Source organism: Bemisia tabaci, chromosome 9 (assembly GCF_918797505.1).
Source record: "Bemisia tabaci chromosome 9, PGI_BMITA_v3".
NCBI lineage: Eukaryota > Metazoa > Arthropoda > Insecta > Hemiptera > Aleyrodidae > Bemisia > Bemisia tabaci.
This window is the reverse complement of record NC_092801.1, coordinates 16165978-16186642: the sequence shown is the minus strand read 5'-3', so window position 1 is coordinate 16186642 and position 20665 is coordinate 16165978. Positions and strand designations below refer to the sequence as shown.

General features: G+C 41.0%; 1 protein-coding gene across 1 annotated transcript; it reads right to left on the bottom strand.

Annotated features, from left to right (window-relative positions):
* Positions 1 to 1455: 1455 nt before the first annotated feature.
* On the bottom strand, positions 1456 to 20649 carry LOC109037027 (carbonic anhydrase 1). Its single transcript, XM_072303895.1, has 6 exons — positions 18777 to 20649; positions 17815 to 18018; positions 8484 to 8628; positions 5934 to 6039; positions 5022 to 5258; positions 1456 to 2125 (listed from the first exon to the last, which is right to left on the bottom strand). The coding sequence occupies exons 1-6, from the start codon at positions 18829 to 18831 to the stop codon at positions 1997 to 1999; spliced, it is 876 nt and encodes a 291-aa protein (XP_072159996.1). The 5' UTR covers positions 18832 to 20649; the 3' UTR covers positions 1456 to 1996.
* Between the last annotated feature and the right edge of the window lie 16 nt (positions 20650 to 20665).

Genomic DNA, 20665 nt, shown 5'->3' with positions numbered 1-20665 from the left:
GTGTCGCATATAGATCGGAGCATGAGATAAATGAAATGACTGATCTCACGAGCTTGTGCTTCAGATATGCACACATCTCCTTGTTTTAATTTTTGGTTGATTGCTTCATTTCCAGTTGGTAATGAGCCTGTATTTTTCTCTAATGGGGTTTCGCTCTATTTAAGCTTCTTACACACATTTTTTCAACGGTACCGTAAGAAACTAAGGAACTATACTGGACATTCATCACAATATCGCAGTGAATACAGGAATTTACCAGCGGTTTTGTAAGACCTATACACTCAAACGCCCGTAATTAGAGACGAGTGAGCAAAGATTTTCCTTCATTGTCACGTAAAATCACATCACATACTAACTCCGGAAATCATAGCGCGCTTGATTTTCGCTTTAAATGATACAAGAATAATGCCTACAATAATAAACTTCTTTAATTTGAGAAAAATTAAAAGCTTAGATTGTCCTTCATTTCCGCGTGATACCATATCGCATTCCTACAGAGTCCGAATAGTTGCAGGTTGCAGGCTTCATTTACACATTTTACGATGTGAGCATAATGTCTACATTCATAAACGTCAGTAATTTGAGACAGGTGAAAGCCTAAGATTTTCCTTCATTGCGCGTGACACCATATCTTCTGAATTTCACGATGCGAGCATGATGCCTACATTCATAGACGTCACAAATTTGAGACACGCGGTAAGCTAAGATTTTCCTACCTTTTCGCGTGATACCACATTGCATACCTAATCCGAAGTCAAAATACGTCATAAATGCGCTGTTGATAGTTGACGGTAATTTTGACCATCAGGAGCATGGAATTTTGAATTACTTTATCCAAGGATATTTCGAAGCCTTTGGAATTTGTTTTTAAATTTAATCCGAGAAAATTGAAAACGTGCTCTACATAAGAGACCACATGCGACTGGTTGAGAAAGGACTTTCGATCCATGCCTATTTGACATCGTATCGAATGGCCATGTGGAGCAAGGAAATTTTCCAAGGACTTCTCGTCGCCTATAGATTTTGGTTTACATTTGATGTGAGGAAGTTAAAAACGTGCTATAAATAAGGGAGCGCATGCGACTGGTCGCGAGAGGAATAAGATTCGTGCAAAGAAACTTATTGCCAGTAACTCCTGACCAAGATAGGTATAACGTTTCCTATGCGTAGATTCAAACTTCCCGCTTATGAAAAAAATAAGAGGAAAAAACTAAAATCTACTTGAGTTGAACCGTACATTAAATGTTACCATTAGGTTAGATTAGTTTGGGTTGATACTACCAAACAAGAATGACGAATGACTTCATGCATCAGCCAAACCACATAATACAATGACACCTTCGGTACACTGAGGATTGTTGTAAAAACAAAACAAAAACAAAAGACAGAAGAAAAAACAGAAAAGATCAGAAAACCGAAGAGGAACAGGAGCGTTTCAAAATATAACAATCTCAATAAATAAGTAATCTTGTATTTACATGAATTTACAACAAAACGAATAAATTAATTTTTAATTTAATGTTAGCTATCACATTTGTCTTGTAATCTACGTTTTAGAACTCGATATACCACGGCAAACTTGCGATACGAATTCGTTGATTTTCATTGGCAGTACAAAGAAAACTTGGTGAAATTTTCAAACGACTTAAAGTAATAATTTGTCTTACTTAATTCTGTAAAGCGATAAAGTGTTAGGAAAGCTTTTCCATCTTTTCATGCAGGACGAGTAACACTTCCACAAAAAGGAACGAATTCAATTAATTTCTTCCCTGAGATTAGATGTCTGCAACAACTGATTTTAAAGAAAAAGCACCGGGAAAATTCTGAGATAGGTTCCTTCATTGTAAGATTGATTTGAGCCACCCCAAAGCAAAAATGTTCATGATGAGTAATTTTTAAAAACAAGGGAACGTAGAGTGTAAACTAAGCTGAGTTTTAGCTTTTCATTGACTAAAGTTGTCTTTATGATGCTTCTGTCCAGCCCTCGCAGAAAATATTAGTAACTGTATTCATCGCTAGTCGCTGTGACCCAATAGACAGTTCTACCATTTAAGTCCTGAGTTCCTCGATAGTTTGATTTAATCACTTTATTACCTGCGCCCCGTATATGGCGAAATTCGTCCACCTGAAAGCACAGAGAAATTTCAGTGGTTTAAAAAGAGGAAGAGATCGGTTTTAGTGGCGTTATATCATGCATTTTTGTGTCTTTTTTACTTTGTTACTGGCACACAGCTCTTGCTCCAGTGGCGTGGCGTGAATGATCGATGATCGATTATCGATATTCCTCCATTTGAACGTATGGTAAAAGATCGATTATTAAGGTGTTCGCTGCGAACACCCTGTTTATCGATCCTTTTCCATAGGTTTGAATGACACGTCAATCAATGTATGGCAATGCACGCCACGCCACTGTACTTGCTCCAAAAATACATTCAACGACCACTGGAAAAAGTATGAATGAAAGGCTACGATAGGATTGCGCGAATGCCCCCTTTTTTACCTTTTCAGAGATGCATAAGATTTCGCGAATTTTTCTGGTACTGAAAACTTGCATGTTTGCGCGAATATTATGAATATAAAAAAATAAATAATCAACGAGGAAGCGTTAATCTGGCAACCTTGGTAGTTTGTGGTAGATAACTACATCGTAAAAGACTGTTCATTCCCCCCTCACTTATAGGCATGTCTCTCTTCGATGGATAGCCCTTGCAGCACGAATGGCCCGGAGAGCTTCCATAGACATTTAAAAAGTGAACTAGGGGCCTGTGGCCGCTACGCGGCCGCCAACCGCCGAAAAAGACCACACGGAAAAAATCGTAGAACAGACATGTTCAAGCTTTATGAGAGATGAATGGATTCAAAACCCGACGGGTGCACTCGAAAGGAATCGTATAATGGAGATGTTGCATATGTATGAGGGATTTGCGATTTGACCATTGATTCGTATGTAAAAGTTCGCGAGGAACACGATGGTGCCGCTGGTTTTCTCTGAAATCATCTCCCAAGCTCGAAAAAAGCTTTCAAAGTGAGGCAAAAATGGAAGGGATATCCTGCCCTACCCTGAGAGTCCACCTCTACATCAAAACAAACTCTCCATGCAAAGATAGGGAGCAAATACATTAGCAGGGTTGCCACTTTATTTCGGGACTCCAAAACTGAAAACACGGTAACCCTGCTAATGTATTTGCTCCCTATCTTTGCATGGAGAGTTTGTTTTGATGTAGGGGTGGACTCTCAGGGTAGGGCGGGATATCCCTTCCATTTTTGCCTCACTTTGAAAGCTTTTTTCGAGCTTGAGAGATGATTTCAGAGAAAACCAGTGGCACCATCGTGTTTCTCGCGAACTTTTACATAAGAATCAACAGTCAAATCGCAAATTCCTCACACTTCTCCATTATCTCTGATTGCAACGTAATGCACCACTTTTATGTTTTATTTTTAGAGAATGTTTTTAATAAGCTACACACAGTTTTTCTGAAAAGTTTCCGCGAATTTACCTAAATAATCTCAAATAAAAGTATCAAAATCGACGCGATGCCTTCGTTCGCTCTATTTTATTTTAAAGTAACCAAAAAAAAATTGAAAATCATCCGAGTTTCTGAATCGTTACAATGAAGATACATATTTTCCCTGTAATTATGGTAAAAACTGGAGCAGATGGGTAAGAATGATGACTCGCAGTTCTATATCATTTATATAGTCTTGTCGGCGGTAGCGGTAACGTGCGTTTCGCGCCAACTGACCGATGCACTGCATTTGGCGCAATGCGTGAAGTATTCCGACAGTCTTGCAGGCGCTACGGTGAACGCCGGCCGCAGTGTGTTTGACGTGATTATTCGAACTCGCGTTAGAATAATCGCGACATTGAATAATAGAGCTTAAAAGGCCCATGCTATGTTCCGACACCGTATGAGTATTCCAACGTAGTCTCGTTTCTCCCGATTAAATATTTTTCCGAGAAAAGTTAAAAAGCTCTTGATACCCACGACAATTATTCAATTTTTTCACTTCATTTATCATCAGAAGGCAAGACATCGATGACTTGTAAACAAACTAACCTAAACTAACGTTAACATAAAAATGCGTTTATTTCCCAACTGTTTCCTGTTTTGCCAAACTTCTACCTGAAATTAACTTCATTTTAAATTCGCGTATTCCTGTCGCAGATGTTAAGATTTCTATTCGCGCAATTCTAGATTACCGGAATAAAATTAATGCAATTCTTGTTTCCTTGCAAACATTCCATAGAGAACTGGGGTAAACAGACTGAGGATTTAAGAAAGAATTAAATTAATCATTAGCCTTTACAGTTAACGTTAGACCTGGTCGATTGAAGTTTTTTGCTTATAATAAGACTGCAACATAAATTTACTACGGAACATTCTTCTGACTGAATTCTAAAGGATTTTCGGAGAGAGGCGTTTAAAAAATAAGAATTATGATGAGTCTTGCAGCTCATTAAAAGTTAAAATTGATTTAACTGAGCTAAAAATGCTGAGTTCAAGTACATTTGTCTTACGAAGTTTACAATGAGGCAAGTTCCTGGGAGGTTCTGGTGGACCATAGAGTGAGAACTTGAACTCTGAGACCCGGCAAAAAAAAACCAATGTTGGAGTCAAAAATACTCATTTCCAGTTTTTGATCTGAGATATTTTAGTACTCCAAAGAAAAATAACACGGAAATAATCAAATTGCTGATTTAACAATTAAATTGCTAAAAAAAAAAAAGTGACTGCAATATTTCAACGTAGATTTCACAACACAAAAATACTACTTTAACCACTACATACTGTAAGCTAATTTAACCACGGGGTGGTGAAATTAGCATTTTTGTGTTGTGAAATCCACGTTGAGATATTGCAGTCGCTTTTTTTAGCAATTTAATTGTTAAATCAGCAATTTCATTTTTTCCGTGCAAGCAATTATTTGCTACTGTCAGGATTGCTTGGCATCTATCTGCCACGCTTTTGATTGCGCAGCTGCCAGACTTCCTGCGAAAAGTGGCAAGCACAAGAACTGACCTGAGATTCCGTGACGGAGGCCCATTTTGGATAGACAATCCACAGAACATTTTCACTATAGGGTTTGGTCGTGAGGGAGCCGTAGTAGAAGAAGTAGTCGCCAGGGGTCGCTATTGGCTTAAGGCACGTCAGAATGTTAGGCTCGGCGGCTTCCTCCGACTTAGCTGATCGAAGTTTGGTTAGATGGTGGACGATCAGGTTGAAGCGATTATTTGTGCGAGGGTTTTTTTCCGTCACCTGCAAAGCATTGAGCAAAAGCTTCCAAGTTAAGATTAACTGCGTAGGCTGGAAAGATTTGACTGGAATCAACCCAATGGACCACTAGAGAAGGTACAAAGTTAAGCCTTCTGATACACGTTTCTTTACCAAACACCCTACTTTTTATCTCCAAGATATGAGGGTCTCCTCTCCATTCAATGATCACTAAGTCGGCAATCACATAACTCGGTTTGCGACGTCGCAATTTTCCTGTCATACTTCATTTTTTAATCGGAAAACTACTCAACGGCAATTCTTTAAAACTGCCGTGATTTTTCTTCTCGGAGCGAAGAGCATTCTGTAAAAACTTCAAGGAATGGTGTCAATTTGTTCTCCTTTAAACAAATAACACGAAGGCGGAGATTTTCGGACACCGCAAACGAGATATGTTATTGCAGACTTACGCCGTCGATTTTCTGACTATGTGGAAGATCATTGGAAAACACTGAGATGCTCTACTTTTAATTTGTCTGCAAGTTTATGTCACGAAAATGGATCCCTCGAAATGCATTCCTGGGACTAGACTTAGGTAATCAAATTTATAAGAAAATGCTAACAATAAGCCTCGTGTCCCAGAAATTGGGTAGGTTAAGTCAAAATGTCGATAACTTAAGTGTAAAATATTTAAATTCTAACAAGCACTGATTCTGTTACCTTTAGAAAAAATGCCACAACGCATAGTCCGTCCACTTTTCCACGAGCTTCTTTAATATTTTTGTACTTGCTGTGATGATGAACAAAATGTACCTCCATGGAATATCTGAAGAAGAAAAACAAAACTAGCTTGGTAATTTGCTGGATACAAATAACTTGGAGATAAATCGAGAGTTTTGAAGGAAGTCTTAATACAGATTCTTTCTTGCCCATAAAAACGCCTAACTACGGACTGATTATTGGAATGGATAGACAAAGCAATAGACGAAGGAGACAAATTGAAAATGGAGCGATCCTATTAGTGGAATCGAGTGGTTGCAATGGACAGCTAGGGGAAGTCAGTAATAGACTAACTACCAAACAACAACCCAAGCGAGACCCCATATAGTAAGCCCATCATTTCATCCCACATTGTTTGTCCACAGTTAGTACACTCATCCGTTTCAATCAATAGAATCTTTTCTTTTCCCTTTGTCTTCTTTGTCTATCACCTCGTCGAACAATTTTAATAATTTGCCTGCTACATGAGGAAACTAGTGGAACGTACTTCATTGTTGAAAAGTCAGAGATGGTAGTTCCAAGCAGCAAAATTTAGCCCATACGTTCAACCATTGGTCACCTTCCGGCGAAAGTATCACAAGCGCCATATATGCGACGTTTCAAAGTTTCCGCTGCCATTTTACTTTTTACAGAGAAATTATTCGAAGCTGTCCGAAAATTTCCCTGAATTTTCTTTGTGCTGCCGATAAAATTCAGATTCAACCAGCAATTTCTCTGAATAAAGGAAATTACGGCGAACATTTTGACACGTCGCATGGCGCTCGCAATACTTTGGCCAAAAGGTTGAATAGAATGGAAATGGAGTGGAAATACGCAAAGGAAAGAAAATTGTGCAGGCTCAAGAATTAAAAAATACCTCCTAGTCTTCACATGATAACACACGATTCCGAGACCAAAACAGCAAATGGACCACTGGACAAGGTACAGAGTTAAGCATTCTGATACATGTTTCCTCACCAAAATGTCGAGTAGAACAAGATTTGCGCAACGAAAATAACTGAAATAGACTCGCCTAATTAAGATATTTAATGTTTCTTAACGCGTGAATTCAAACCTCCCGCTCATGAAAACACAATAGTCTACGTGAATTAAATCGCACACAGAACTTTACCATGACAATCTCTGCAATATGAAAGTCTGGCAACCTCAATCTTGACGCTTTGGCTCAGCTGTAGCAACTTGTTTACAGTTTAAACGATAACGGGTGGGGAAGGAACAATGCTTGATTGAGAAGCCAGCCAAAACTGTTGTGAGGCGCGATTTGACTCACGTGGAGAATTGCGTTTTTTGTGACCGGCAATTCAAAATTCTCATGACCAATGTAAAATAAAAACGTCTATATCTTGGTTAGAAGTTGATTTCAGTAATTTTCGATGCATGAATCGTGTACTGATTGAAATTCTAGTTAGGAAAAATGTATCAGAATGCTTAAATTCGTACCTTGTCTAGTGGTATAGAGTATCTGTATACAGGAGAGTATTGCCATCTCAATCCTTTTACTACAGAAAAAGTGTACCACTAATCACTATCTGATTGGTTGGCTATCATGGAGCCCCAAAGTTGGACCAATGTAAACAAGCCCCAGCCCCTCCGAGCCTAGCTTGGTGGTTTGGCCCAATGTAAAGAAACAAGATGGCGACAAAGTTCTAGACGTGATTTTGGATATGATAGAAATTTTTTTATGATCAACCTCCGAATTGAGTTCGGATCGACTTCCAATGAAAATTTTTGCCGAAAATTAAGCTTTGAGTGTGATTGTCATTCCTTTCTCAGCCGACAATACGTATTCCGCTGGGTCGGGTTTGTTTACATTGGTCCAAGTTTGGAGCTCCACGATAACCTAAAATTGATGAACCATAATCAGAGAGCGGCACAGAGATGGCAATACCCAAGTAGCATTTTTCAACGGAAAAATCGCGATTTTATTGCAACAAGATCGAAGATAATCGCTCAAATGTTGATGATCTTAGCGATTTTATCGCCGACAAAATCGCAACAAATCGCCATAAAAATCGCCAAATCGAGATTAAATCGTCATATATCGCGATTTTTGTTGCGATAATATCGCGATAAATTGCCGGGCGATAAAATCGCGATTTTATTGCAACAAGATCGAAGATAATCGCTCAGATGTTGATGATCTTAGCGATTTTATCGCCCGGCAATTTATCGCGATATTATCGCAACAAAAATCGCGATATACGGCGATTTAATCTTGATTTTATCGACGAAAATTGATCGCGATTTTGTCAAACAAAAAATTGCGATGCATAGCGATTTAATCGCCATAAATCGCAATTTTTTATTTGATAATATTGCGATAAATTGCCACCGATATAATCGCGATAATCAACCGATAAAATCGCTATTTATCGCGATCACTGCTACTTGGGTACTCTCCCGTATACAGGTACTCTATAGTGTTCCATTCAAGCGCTGAAGAAAGAGGAAATTGAAATTGACAAGCGGTTGCAGAGAATACAGACTCACTGGTGGCCATTAATGGTGTGCTCACTCCCGTGGCTGCTGCGATTGCCCCAGTGGAAATGAGCTTGGGAAAATTTGTACGTCCCGTGAAGTGGACCACCTCGCAAAGACGCGTGGTATTTGGCACTCGAGGCTTCACCGATCTCCACTAGAATCAAACGGAGGGCAGGGTTTATTTGCACAATGATATCCACTTCAAATCATACAAAACTGCATTGGTAATGGGTCAGATGTGCTGGTCACATAATCGCGACCGCACACAGCGAAGTTCACGCAAGAATATTTACAAATTTTTGAAAATTTAGGTAGAGAATAGAAAATTCGCCGCACTGTGTTTGGCGCAATGCGTGAGGTATTCTTGCACTCTTGTAGGCGCTAATATGCGTCTCGTGCCGACCAGCGCAGCGCAGCAGCCGCGCCGTGTATGGCGCAATGCGTGAGGTATTCTTGCACTCTTGTAGGCGCTAATATGAGTCTCGTGCCGACCAGCGCAGCGCAGCAGCCGCACTGTGTTTGGCGCAATGCGTGAGGTATTCTTGCACTCTTGTAGGCGCTAATATGCGTCTCGTGCCGACCAGCGCAGCGCAGCAGCCGCGCCGTGTTTGGCGCAATGCGTGAGGTATTCTTGCACTCTTGTAGGCGCTAATATGCGTCTCGTGCCGACCAGCGCAGCGCAGCAGCCGCGCCGTGTATGGCGCAATGCGTGAGGTATTCTTGCACTCTTGTAGGCGCTAATATGAGTCTCGTGCCGACCAGCGCAGCGCAGCAGCCGCGCCGTGTATGGCGCAATGCGTGAGGTATTCTTGCACTCTTGTAGGCGCTAATATGCGTCTCGTGCCGACCAGCGCAGCGCAGCAGCCGCGCCGTGTATGGCGCAATGCGTGAGGTATTCTTGCACTCTTGTAGGCGCTAATATGCGTCTCGTGCCGACCAGCGCAGCGCAGCAGCCGCGCCGTGTATGGCGCAATGCGTGAGGTATTCTTGCACTCTTGTAGGCGCTAATATGAGTCTCGTGCCGACCAGCGCAGCGCAGCAGCCGCACTGTGTTTGGCGCAATGCGTGAGGTATTCTTGCACTCTTGTAGGCGCTAATATGCGTCTCGTGCCGACCAGCGCAGCGCAGCAGCCGCGCCGTGTATGGCGCAATGCGTGAGGTATTCTTGCACTCTTGTAGGCGCTAATATGAGTCTCGTGCCGACCAGCGCAGCGCAGCAGCCGCACTGTGTTTGGCGCAATGCGTGAGGTATTCTTGCACTCTTGTAGGCGCTAATATGCGTCTCGTGCCGACCAGCGCAGCGCAGCAGCCGCGCCGTGTATGGCGCAATGCGTGAGGTATTCTTGCACTCTTGTAGGCGCTAATATGAGTCTCGTGCCGACCAGCGCAGCGCAGCAGCCGCACTGTGTTTGGCGCAATGCGTGAGGTATTCTTGCACTCTTGTAGGCGCTAATATGCGTCTCGTGCCGACCAGCGCAGCGCAGCAGCCGCGCCGTGTATGGCGCAATGCGTGAGGTATTCTTGCACTCTTGTAGGCGCTAATATGAGTCTCGTGCCGACCAGCGCAGCGCAGCAGCCGCGCCGTGTATGGCGCAATGCGTGAGGTATTCTTGCACTCTTGTAGGCGCTAATATGCGTCTCGTGCCGACCAGCGCAGCGCAGCAGCCGCACTGTATAAGGCGCAATGCGTGAAGTATTCCTGCACTCTTGTAGGCGCTAATATGCGTCTCGTGCCGACCAGCGCAGCGCAGCAGCCGCGCCGTGTATGGCGCAATGCGTGAGGTATTCTTGCACTCTTGTAGGCGCTAATATGAGTCTCGTGCCGACCAGCGCAGCGCAGCAGCCGCACTGTGTTTGGCGCAATGCGTGAGGTATTCTTGCACTCTTGTAGGCGCTAATATGCGTCTCGTGCCGACCAGCGCAGCGCAGCAGCCGCGCCGTGTATGGCGCAATGCGTGAGGTATTCTTGCACTCTTGTAGGCGCTAATATGCGTCTCGTGCCGACCAGCGCAGCGCAGCAGCCGCGCCGTGTATGGCGCAATGCGTGAGGTATTCTTGCACTCTTGTAGGCGCTAATATGAGTCTCGTGCCGACCAGCGCAGCGCAGCAGCCGCACTGTGTTTGGCGCAATGCGTGAGGTATTCTTGCACTCTTGTAGGCGCTAATATGCGTCTCGTGCCGACCAGCGCAGCGCAGCAGCCGCGCCGTGTATGGCGCAATGCGTGAGGTATTCTTGCACTCTTGTAGGCGCTAATATGAGTCTCGTGCCGACCAGCGCAGCGCAGCAGCCGCGCCGTGTATGGCGCAATGCGTGAGGTATTCTTGCACTCTTGTAGGCGCTAATATGCGTCTCGTGCCGACCAGCGCAGCGCAGCAGCCGCACTGTATAAGGCGCAATGCGTGAAGTATTCCTGCACTCTTGTAGGCGCTCTTCTGCGTCTTGCATTTACCGGCAGGCTGCCGCACTACGTTTGGCGAGATTAGAAACGATGATACAGCATTAGATTTGAAAGGAACTGTAGAGACAGAGGAGAGATGACAAGTTTAAAGAATGACCGGGGGTAAAACTGAACAAACGGTTCATGCAAAGAGCAGATAAAAATATTCGAATAAAGAGTCTGTCGAAAATTAAATGAAAACAAGGAGCAGAAGCTAATGCGCGTAAATTTTCTCACGTGAAAAAGAGACTTACATCGAAGGAAAATGTTGACGTAAAGAGACAGCGTTTATTTCTTTCCACTCTCCCGCGTTCTCCTCTCCCGTATCAACTCAACCTATTTTATTCTAATCTTTTTTTTATTTTTCGATTGCGAGGTCGCAATCTTCACCCACTGGGGGATTTCAACACTTTCTCATATTTTTTCGTAAAAACACTACAGGGTGATCCAAGAGCTTTCACAAAGGGGGTCTTCCCATTTGAAAATGAAAAGTTGGGGGTCATTGCCCCACCCCAAGGGGCGTCCCCCTGAAAATTTTAGGGGGCCAGAAAGTAGCTCCCTTTGGCCTAGGATTATTCCCCAAGTTTCAAATCTTTACCTCAATTAGGTAAAAAGTTAGAGGGGGTGGAAGGGACTTTTGGATCACCCTGTATAATATTTTTCATTCGGTAAGGTTGGCTGGATTCATCCTTTTTTCTTCCGAATTTCATCTTCTTCCTCTTATCCTCCAACCATCTCATTTATTAACCCTAAAATTGAATTACTAGACTTGCAGCTGATAGCTACATAGATTAGCCAGCCAATCACGCGTAGGCTTGTTGTCGCCCCATCTATGACGTCAGCAAGTCTATAAAAGCGTGCGCTGCCAAAAAAATTAGGTCTTATTCCATCTTTCTGACCCGCGACTTACGTCCCTCGCAAAACGGTCTTTTTCCACCGCTTAGACCCTGCGAGCTGATTATTGAAATTGATAGACAAAGAAGACACAGAGAGTAATGAGCGATCCTATTGGTTGAAACGGGTGGCTCTTATAGACTAAGGGAGAAAATGATGGACTAATTGTCGGATCTCCCGTGGGTTGCCGTTCGATATTCTATTACCTGCCTCCTTTGTCCATTGCAACCACCCGCTTCCACCAATAGGATCCGATCCCTACATATCCCTTTTGTCTTCTTTGTCTATAGCTTTGTCTATCAATTTCAATAATCGGGCCGCAGGCCTGCATCTCCTCGTTTCTCGGCCTCTTCCCATCTAATGCTAAAGTTCTGAATAGTGTGTCTCTCATTGTGATCTCTGATTTTGTGAATCTGTGTGCTTTAATCTCGATACATTCTCGCGATTGGCCTTGGACTCGGACTTATTTTTCCTTCGCTTTGGTCCTCGTGTTTCCCGCACACGTTTTGAGTTAATTCCTTTATTGTTAATTATCTTTTGTTAGCCGAGTGCTAACTGCAGGGTTGCCACAGAATTCAGGAAATGAAATTCCGTGACATTTCCCTGATTTCCCTGACACAAGTTGGTGAAATTCCCTTACAATTGAAGGTATGCTAAATGGTAAAAAGCCATTATTAGAAATAGTTTTCACGCAAAATATTTCGTTCGAAACGTTAAATAACCCATTCTAAAAAGCAAAAATAGGTGACTTGATAATTTTTCCCTGACATTACCCGGCGTTCCCGGTATTCACTGAGTGTGACAACCCTGTAACAGATGCCGAAACGGTTCGAAGAACATTTTTTTACCCTCGTGTTCAAACTAATAATGGACCACTAGACAAGGTACGAATTTAAGCAATCTGATACATGTTTCTCAACCAAAATTTCACGTAGAACACGATCAGCGCAACGAATATTACTGAAACTAACTCCTAACGAAGATTTCAACGTTTTTATTTCACATTGGTCACGAGGAATTTGAACTGCCCGCTCACAAGAAACTCAAAGCTCTACTCGAGTCAAATCGCCCACTACAACGGTTTCAGCAAGCTTCTCCATCGAGCAATGTTCATTTCCCATTATATGTTGTTAAAACCATAAGAAATTTGCTATAGCTGAGCCAAACCGTCAAGATTGAGGTTTCCAGATTTTTATATTGCAGAGACTATCATGATGAAAGTTTAGCGCGCGATGTGAAACACGTAGAGCATTGAGTTTTCATGAGCGGGCGGTTTGAATTCACGCATCATGAATCATTAAATATCTTCGTAAGGAGTTGATTTCGGTAACTTTTGCTATGCGCATCGTATTTTACGTGAAATTTTGGTTGAGAAACATGTATCAGAATGCTGAAATTCGTACCTAGTCTAGTGGTCCATTTTGCCATGATGCCAGAACACCCATGTTCAAAGGCACAATAGGACTGCGTTTAACAGAAAGGAACCAAGCCACATCAGCTATGGCCTTTAAGGGGGCAATTTAATCTTTTACGAGAGAACGTTTGTGCGGATTCCTTTGAAAATTTTAAGGAATTCGCCTCGCACTAAGGAGAAAATTCACTGAAATTTGCACGAAAATTCGCACAACCGTTTTTATGGAAAAATTAAATTTCTTTATTAAATTTGGCAGTAGCTGATGTAGCTTGGTTCTTTTCTGTTTAACGCGGTCCAATTCTGACATAGTGCCTCAACCTCGATTCAACCCTGATATTTCAAAGCCCTGATTCTGACATGATGCCGAAATCCCTTTTCTAGAAGAGTTGAAATTCTGACATGGTGCACTTAACCATTATGTTTTAACTTTTTAATTCTGAAGATGCCCCCCCATCTCCCCAACCACGCCCAGATCACCCATCTTCATCTCTTCCACTTGCATCGATACAAAATCATCGAGATTTACTTCCCAACATGTAACGAAGCGTGCACATCAGAGACGCTGGGATGGAAATGGCCGATGCGGAACGGCAGTCAAGTTCAAAGTGATTGTGACTAATGAACCACGAACGACAGTAATGGGAACCACGGCTAATTTGTCGATTCGCGTCGCAGGCGTCTACCACTCCGCGGGATCCGCCCAAATTGTGTGCGTTCACTCTTGAGCGTCTGCGAGCTGATCGTTGAAATTGATAGACAAAGATATGGATAAAGTAGACAAAACGAATACGGAGGGCAGTGTTCGAAACTCACATTTAAGTTTTAGAAGTCACGTGGCGCATCAAGCCCGATTTTTAGGCGCCATTGAAGATTTTTTAGGGGCCAATTTGACTTTTTGTAGTGAAAAGCTAGACGCAAGATGTTTTTGTAACTGAACTAGTACCTAGGTAGCTGTAACTTGGGGAAGACAGAAGGACAAAGGATGAAATCGTGAAGAATAGAAAAAGCTTTCACCTGTAGTCCTGAAAATTTCGAATAATCACCTAATATGAAAATTCAGATTTTTAGGGGGCAATTTTTAGGGGCCACGTTGGCGCAGAGCCTTCAATTTTTAGGCGCGATGGCCGATTTCTTAGGCGCATTTGGCGCGTTGGCGCCTGTGAGTTTCGAACACTGATAGAGGGATCCTATTGGTGGAAATAGATGGTTGCAATGGACAAAGAAGGTACGGAAATAGACTACCTGACCGTTTCAACCAGTAGGATCGCTCCATATTCCTTATGTCATCTTTGTCTCACGCTTTGTCTATCACTTTCAAAAATCAGACCGCTGACCAGCTGAAGAAAAGGACAGTTTGGACCCAAATTGTGTGCGTTCACTCTTGAGCATCTGCGAGCTGATTGTCGAAATTGATAGACAAAGATAGGGATAAAGTAGACAAAACGAATATGGAGGGATCCTATTGGTAGAAATAGATGGTTGCAATATACAAAGGAGGCACGGAAATAGACTATCTAACGGCAACTTACGAGAGATCCTGTAGTTAGTCTACCATTAACTCCCTTAGTCTATAAGAGCCACCGGTTTCAACCAATAGAATCGCTCCTTGCTCCCTAAGTCTTTTTTGTCGATCACTTTGTCCATCAATTTCAATGATCAGCCCGCTAAATTGGTCCCCTCCCCTAACCCCCCTGGTAAAAATTGACAGTAGAATCTGTGTTCCAAAATACCATAGACCTACAGCCGGCTGTAAGAATTCCAATAGCTTCTATAGCCGGCTACACAATTTCTTATAGCCTTTTATAGCCGATGGCGATTAAGCAACAGCCAGGCGATAAAGTGTATACTAAATGTTACCAATTACGGATGCTAGGACTTAGTGAGTTTTTGGACTACCGCTCTCTTTTTGGGTCGTAGTATCTTGATTTATTTTGCGAGGAAAGCTCCGTACTTTTGATGGACTTTACATTCCTAGTATGTTAGCGCGCCTTCAATTTCGTATGATACCTGTGCAATACCTCTGGTGTGAAATAGTTGCTTCAAGCGCCGTGGCACGCTGCAGCGCGGCGGGCGGGCGGCGAAACGGGAAACGCGCAAGAAACGGCGAACGGGGAGAAACGCGTTGCGCAATGCGTGAAGTATCCCTGTTAGGTTTGTAGGCGCCAGTGCGTCGCCGCTCCGCTTTGTGTTAGGCTCTAACATTTAATCTGGCGGAGTCAGCGTTTTTCAACTCATGATTTTGAAATGTTTGCACGCTCTGTATGGATTATTTTCATTTTAATTGATTAAAAAAAAATATGTATTAAAGGAAAATAGAATGTGTGTTTTGTAAGTATTAAGGTGGTTCCGTATCAAACTTAATGATTTTCAAAGCACACGAATTCCTACACAATTTCTTATAGCCTTTCATAGCAGATGGCGATAAGGTGTATAATCCGGCGATAGGAACTATAGCCCGCCTTCATACTTTTTTATCGCTTCGTATAGCCCGGCTCTATGATTTTCTCCGCTTTCTACAGCCAGCTATATGATTTTCTATCGCCTCCTTTAGCCGGCTATAAGAATTTTTATAGTATTTTGAAACGCAGCTCCTATCGCCAATTTTTACCAGGGCCGTGGTGTCTAGAATTCTTGACTATGCTCATTCCCTAGTTTTCTCCCATTTTGGGATTTTGGGAACTCATTCCCTCGTGAGGAATCGAAGTTTTCTCCTACATGGCCGTAATTTTCTTGGGGAAATCGATATAACTCTCGAGAGTTTCAATATGGACATCAAATTTTTTTCTCCTTTCAGAGGATTCTTCAGCTTCAACTTTTATTTCCAAAAGCGTTCCTCGTAATTATATTATCTGCTCAACGAAAGATTCTCTATTATAATGATGATTTGAATATTCACATACTGGATACTTTCAATACTGGAGGTTTAAGTGCAATAACAACGACGGTGTAAGTCGGCAATCACATAACTCGGTTTGCGACGTTGCAGACTTCCTGTCGTAGTTAATTTTTTAAATGGAAAACCACTCAACGGCAATTCTTTAAAGCTGCCGTGATTTTTCTTCTCTGTGCGAAGAAAACTCTGCTAAAACTTCAAGGAATATGATGTCAATTTGTTCCCCTTTAAAAAAATAACATAGAGGCGGATATTTTCAAACGAGATATGTGATTGCGGACTTACGCCGTTGAATTGTAACACATCTTGAGTAAAGTTCAACAGTGTAACCTTGAAAATGGACCCTTACGAGGGATTACAAAAATTTACCACCACAAAAAAAAAATAAAATACGAAAGAAACTGTTTCGATTTTCATAGGGGTAAACTTGCATATCCGTAAAAAAAAGAGGGAGCTTAATTCCTTTCCCGCTGACTCGGAGACTTTAACGCAAAGATAGGAAAGTTGGACAGTGCAAAATATTTCTTCTCTGTGCGAAGAAAATTCTGTAAAATCTTCCAAAGAATGATGTTAGTTTGTTCTTCTTTAAAGAAAACACCACGGAGGCAGAGATTTTCAGACACCGCAAACGAGTTACGTGATTGCCGAAATACACCATCGATAATTATTAATGACGATAGGTTCTTAAAATTACCGCAGAATTTAAAAATAAAATGGTTTCCGAGCTATAGAAGAAGGGATTCCTAGTTTCTAGAACAGACTCTCTGATTTTTCCCCGATTTCCCCGGAAATTTTTCATTCTCTGATTAATCTCAGTTTCATTTTCTTAAGAGGAAACAGAAAAACAAAGAGAAGAAGAAAAAATGAGGACAACGAAGACAAAATGAAGAGTAAGAAGGAGGGGTAGAGGAGGACGGAAAAGAAGGAGAAGCACCTGTTGCACGTGAATATAGGAGCACATTTGTTGTTTCTAAAACGAGCCTGAAATTTTGGTCCCTCCTAGCAGAGTATAATCCGACGTTGGATTGCTTTTTTCTAAAACCACATACCTATGTTTCGAGGGCCTCAAATTTCAAACAATCACAGCTGCAATCGTCATCGACATTTGAGACGTTTCATTTTCGTGCTGAGCTGCTTACGAAACAGTAATGAGGCCCCATACATATTGCTTTTCTAAGTTTTTCCTCCTGAACAGGCACACTCAAATCTGAATGAAAGAAACTAGGGGGCTCCGCCTTCTGGCTGCTACGCGCTCCCAGAGGCCGCTTCGCGGCCAGCGAAATCGTTGAAATCACTTGGACGAGCAAATTGAAATTACGTACCTAAGTTGGACTTTTAACTCCCCTTCCTCCCTCAGCCCATGGACCGTCTTACTCCCCTTCCTCACCCCGTCCAGCGAGTGTATCTAGTATTTTTTAATTTTGAAAAATCCTGATATTTTCCTGATATTTTATAAAAAATTCCTGATTTTTTCATTTTGAAAATTCCTGATATTTTCCTGATTTTTCTCGACTCCTGGCACGGTAAGCAAAAGGCAATAAGACTTTCTCCACTGAGGAGATTTGCGTAAGGAAAGTTCCTAATAAAATGTCCGATTTTTCCGATTTTCCTGGTTTTTTTCCTGATCAGCCAATATTCCTGATATTTTCCGGTTTTTCCTGATGCTAGACACCCTGTTATTAGAATAGAGAGGATATTCACCTGTTTCGTCGTTGTTCTTTATCAACGGTTTGTGGCCCAGCGTCCAATGCCCTTTGAACATGAGTGGAGAGAGTTCGATTGGATAAGCTTCTTTGGACTCGAGGTCGATTGGCGACTGGTAGAACATGGAGTGCGGATTCACTTCCGAAGAGAGGCCAACTAAGTCATCGTGATCTAAGTCGTCATCCATACCTACACAGCCTCCTGAATGGGACAAAAAACGGAAAGATGCTTGGAAAAATTGCAAATCAAAATCAGAGTTGTAGCTTTGCTATAAAGTAATTAGAACGTTCTAACTTGAAAACATAATTTCGAGCAATGCTAAGTGTAAGAAGTTGACTTGTTGGGGCTTGAAAAAGTGAGTTTTGTCTGAGTATTTAGTTTTTTTTCTTTTTTTTTTCTTCCAATTTTATACTTAGTTAATGTTCAATATAATTGCGTCTTACTCTAGTTTTAATTTATGTCACGGTACCTATTTATTTTAATACTTTTTTTTGTATTATTATCATTTGTATTTATTACGTCTGATCCAGCAGAGTAATTGGGTATCGAAATTTGCCAGGCAGAATAATGTTGTTTTATCTTTTACGTTTTACAGTTCAAATAAAATATATCTTATCTTATCTTATGTTAAAATATGTTATTTTGAGAAGTTATTAAAAATATTGGCAATAAAATTTTGTTGAAGTCTAAACATGTCTCACACAGATGCTCAACACAAAATAAACTGCAAAATATGCAACATGAGAAACTGAAATATAAACACAACATGTTACAAATAGGTAACAGGATATTTTGACAGTTTTCTTAGTTTCTAGTTTTTCTTCCTTCAGTTTTTCTTTTAATTCTTAGAAGTTTCCTCTCCGAATTTGACAGGTCAGCTTCTTTTTTTTTTGGAACAGCCAATGCTAAGAATAAGTTGTCTCCATGATTTACATGATATTAAAATGCTGAGATCTTACCGTGATCGACAAACGACGCAAAAAGAAGGGCACTCAGGAACAGTCGTGCGCACATGTCGCTCACTTAAAGTGATGCAGAGGAGCAGTTGACAAGACATGAGCACTGAGCAGAAACTTGAGTTCAAGAGAGAAGCAGGAAGAAGACTAGTGACAGAGCCATTGCTGCCTGCTCCCCATCAAAATAATCACTGAGGAAAAAATCTTGAGGGCGACCTTCACCACCTGTGAACTGCAGCCTTGACTGGTTTCATTGCTCTGAGAGCATCTCTCCAGAGAAAGGTGAAATTGGTCTTGATTCACACTCATTGAACACTTCATGTAAATTGAGGAAATAGTTGATTAGATAAAAGAATTAAATAGTCTATAATTGAAATATAAGTCCAATAGCTTGATTTTAGCTTACACATCTTAGAAGTTGTATTTAAGCCACATGAACTGGTATACTATAATAATCCTTTTATCGGGCATTCTAAAATATGTCCTTCTATACCTCTACTTTGCTGATGTTTATTAAACATCTTTTTTATAGTTATTTATTTAAATATTGCTGTTTTATTAGTACAGCAATTAAATATTATTAAATATATTCTTCTATACCCCTACTTTATGTTTACTATGTATCTTTTTTATATTTATTAATTTAAATATATTTAAGTGCTGTTGTGTAAGTACAGCACATAAATAATATTAAATATTTACTTCTATACCTTTACTTAACACCTACCTAATATATCTAATAATACCTAACACTTCGGCTATTTATTCAACTCATCATACTTAATGTAAAATGAAAACCATGAATTTCTTTGAACAGGAAAAACAACCAACTCGTTATTTCAACGTATTAAAAAAAATTAGAAGGAACAGCCTGGATGTAATTCTTAATTGAGGTGCTTGGAGGACAAGGCGAATGAAGGCAGGTTTTGCTACTTCACAAAATTCGTGTTTAAAGATTCAAAATTACATGGAGCCTTGTGGCGGAAAGGAAGTTTGAACTCACTTTTAGATGCTTTAAAGTTGGATTTTAGTTGTGAATTTTTCACAGAATATGCTTTCGAACTACTTTTAGTGGAGTTCGTGAATATCTCAATTCTTTCAAAATCTTCACTCATGTGCCTTGTCCTCCAAAACCCTCAATTACCGAAAGCTAGGCAAAATTCAAAAAATATCAACTTGCCATAATTGCTCCTGAAGGAGAAATCTTCTCGAATTAAAAATTCAGAAATAGACTTTTATTGCGCCTGCTCTTATCTTTCTGGCTCAAAAATTCAGGTAATGGATGCGAATTACGTAGAGAGGGCAAGAGACACTTGAACTTGCTACCATACCGGAATATCAGGTTATATTGCTCGCTTTCCCATGGAAAAAATATGTATCACAAGAAGAAAGAAGGATCCTATGTGATGGTACACTGGTTCTCAAAATTTAGCTGTCAACAGCTGTTAATGTTGTTTGACAGATTCTTCCGTCCAAATGGCTTCCGAGATTCCAGGCTTTTCCATTGCTCGGTGAAAAAGACTCTTGAAAAACGAAAATTAATAATTTATTTACTAGCTCTCCAATCAAAAATTATCATACCAGTCTACGGGTATTCGGTCATACTTATACTTTAAAGGAATACCATAAGAAAATAAATAAAATCGAAAGGAGACATGTTGCATGCAAATCCTGGGCACATCCTTCCTTCTGATTAAATTCAATTGTACATGGTTCCTTTTTGCATGAAATCATTCACTTCAATAAGACACGAGTTAAATTTGAAAATCAGCCTGCGACTGCCAAGCTTCTCCTCTTAGGAATCAAGATGCACTGATATTTTTTCCTCTCAAATTACAATCATTATATTCATTTGTAATTAAAAAAATTTCTGATATTCTTTTGCCGCATTT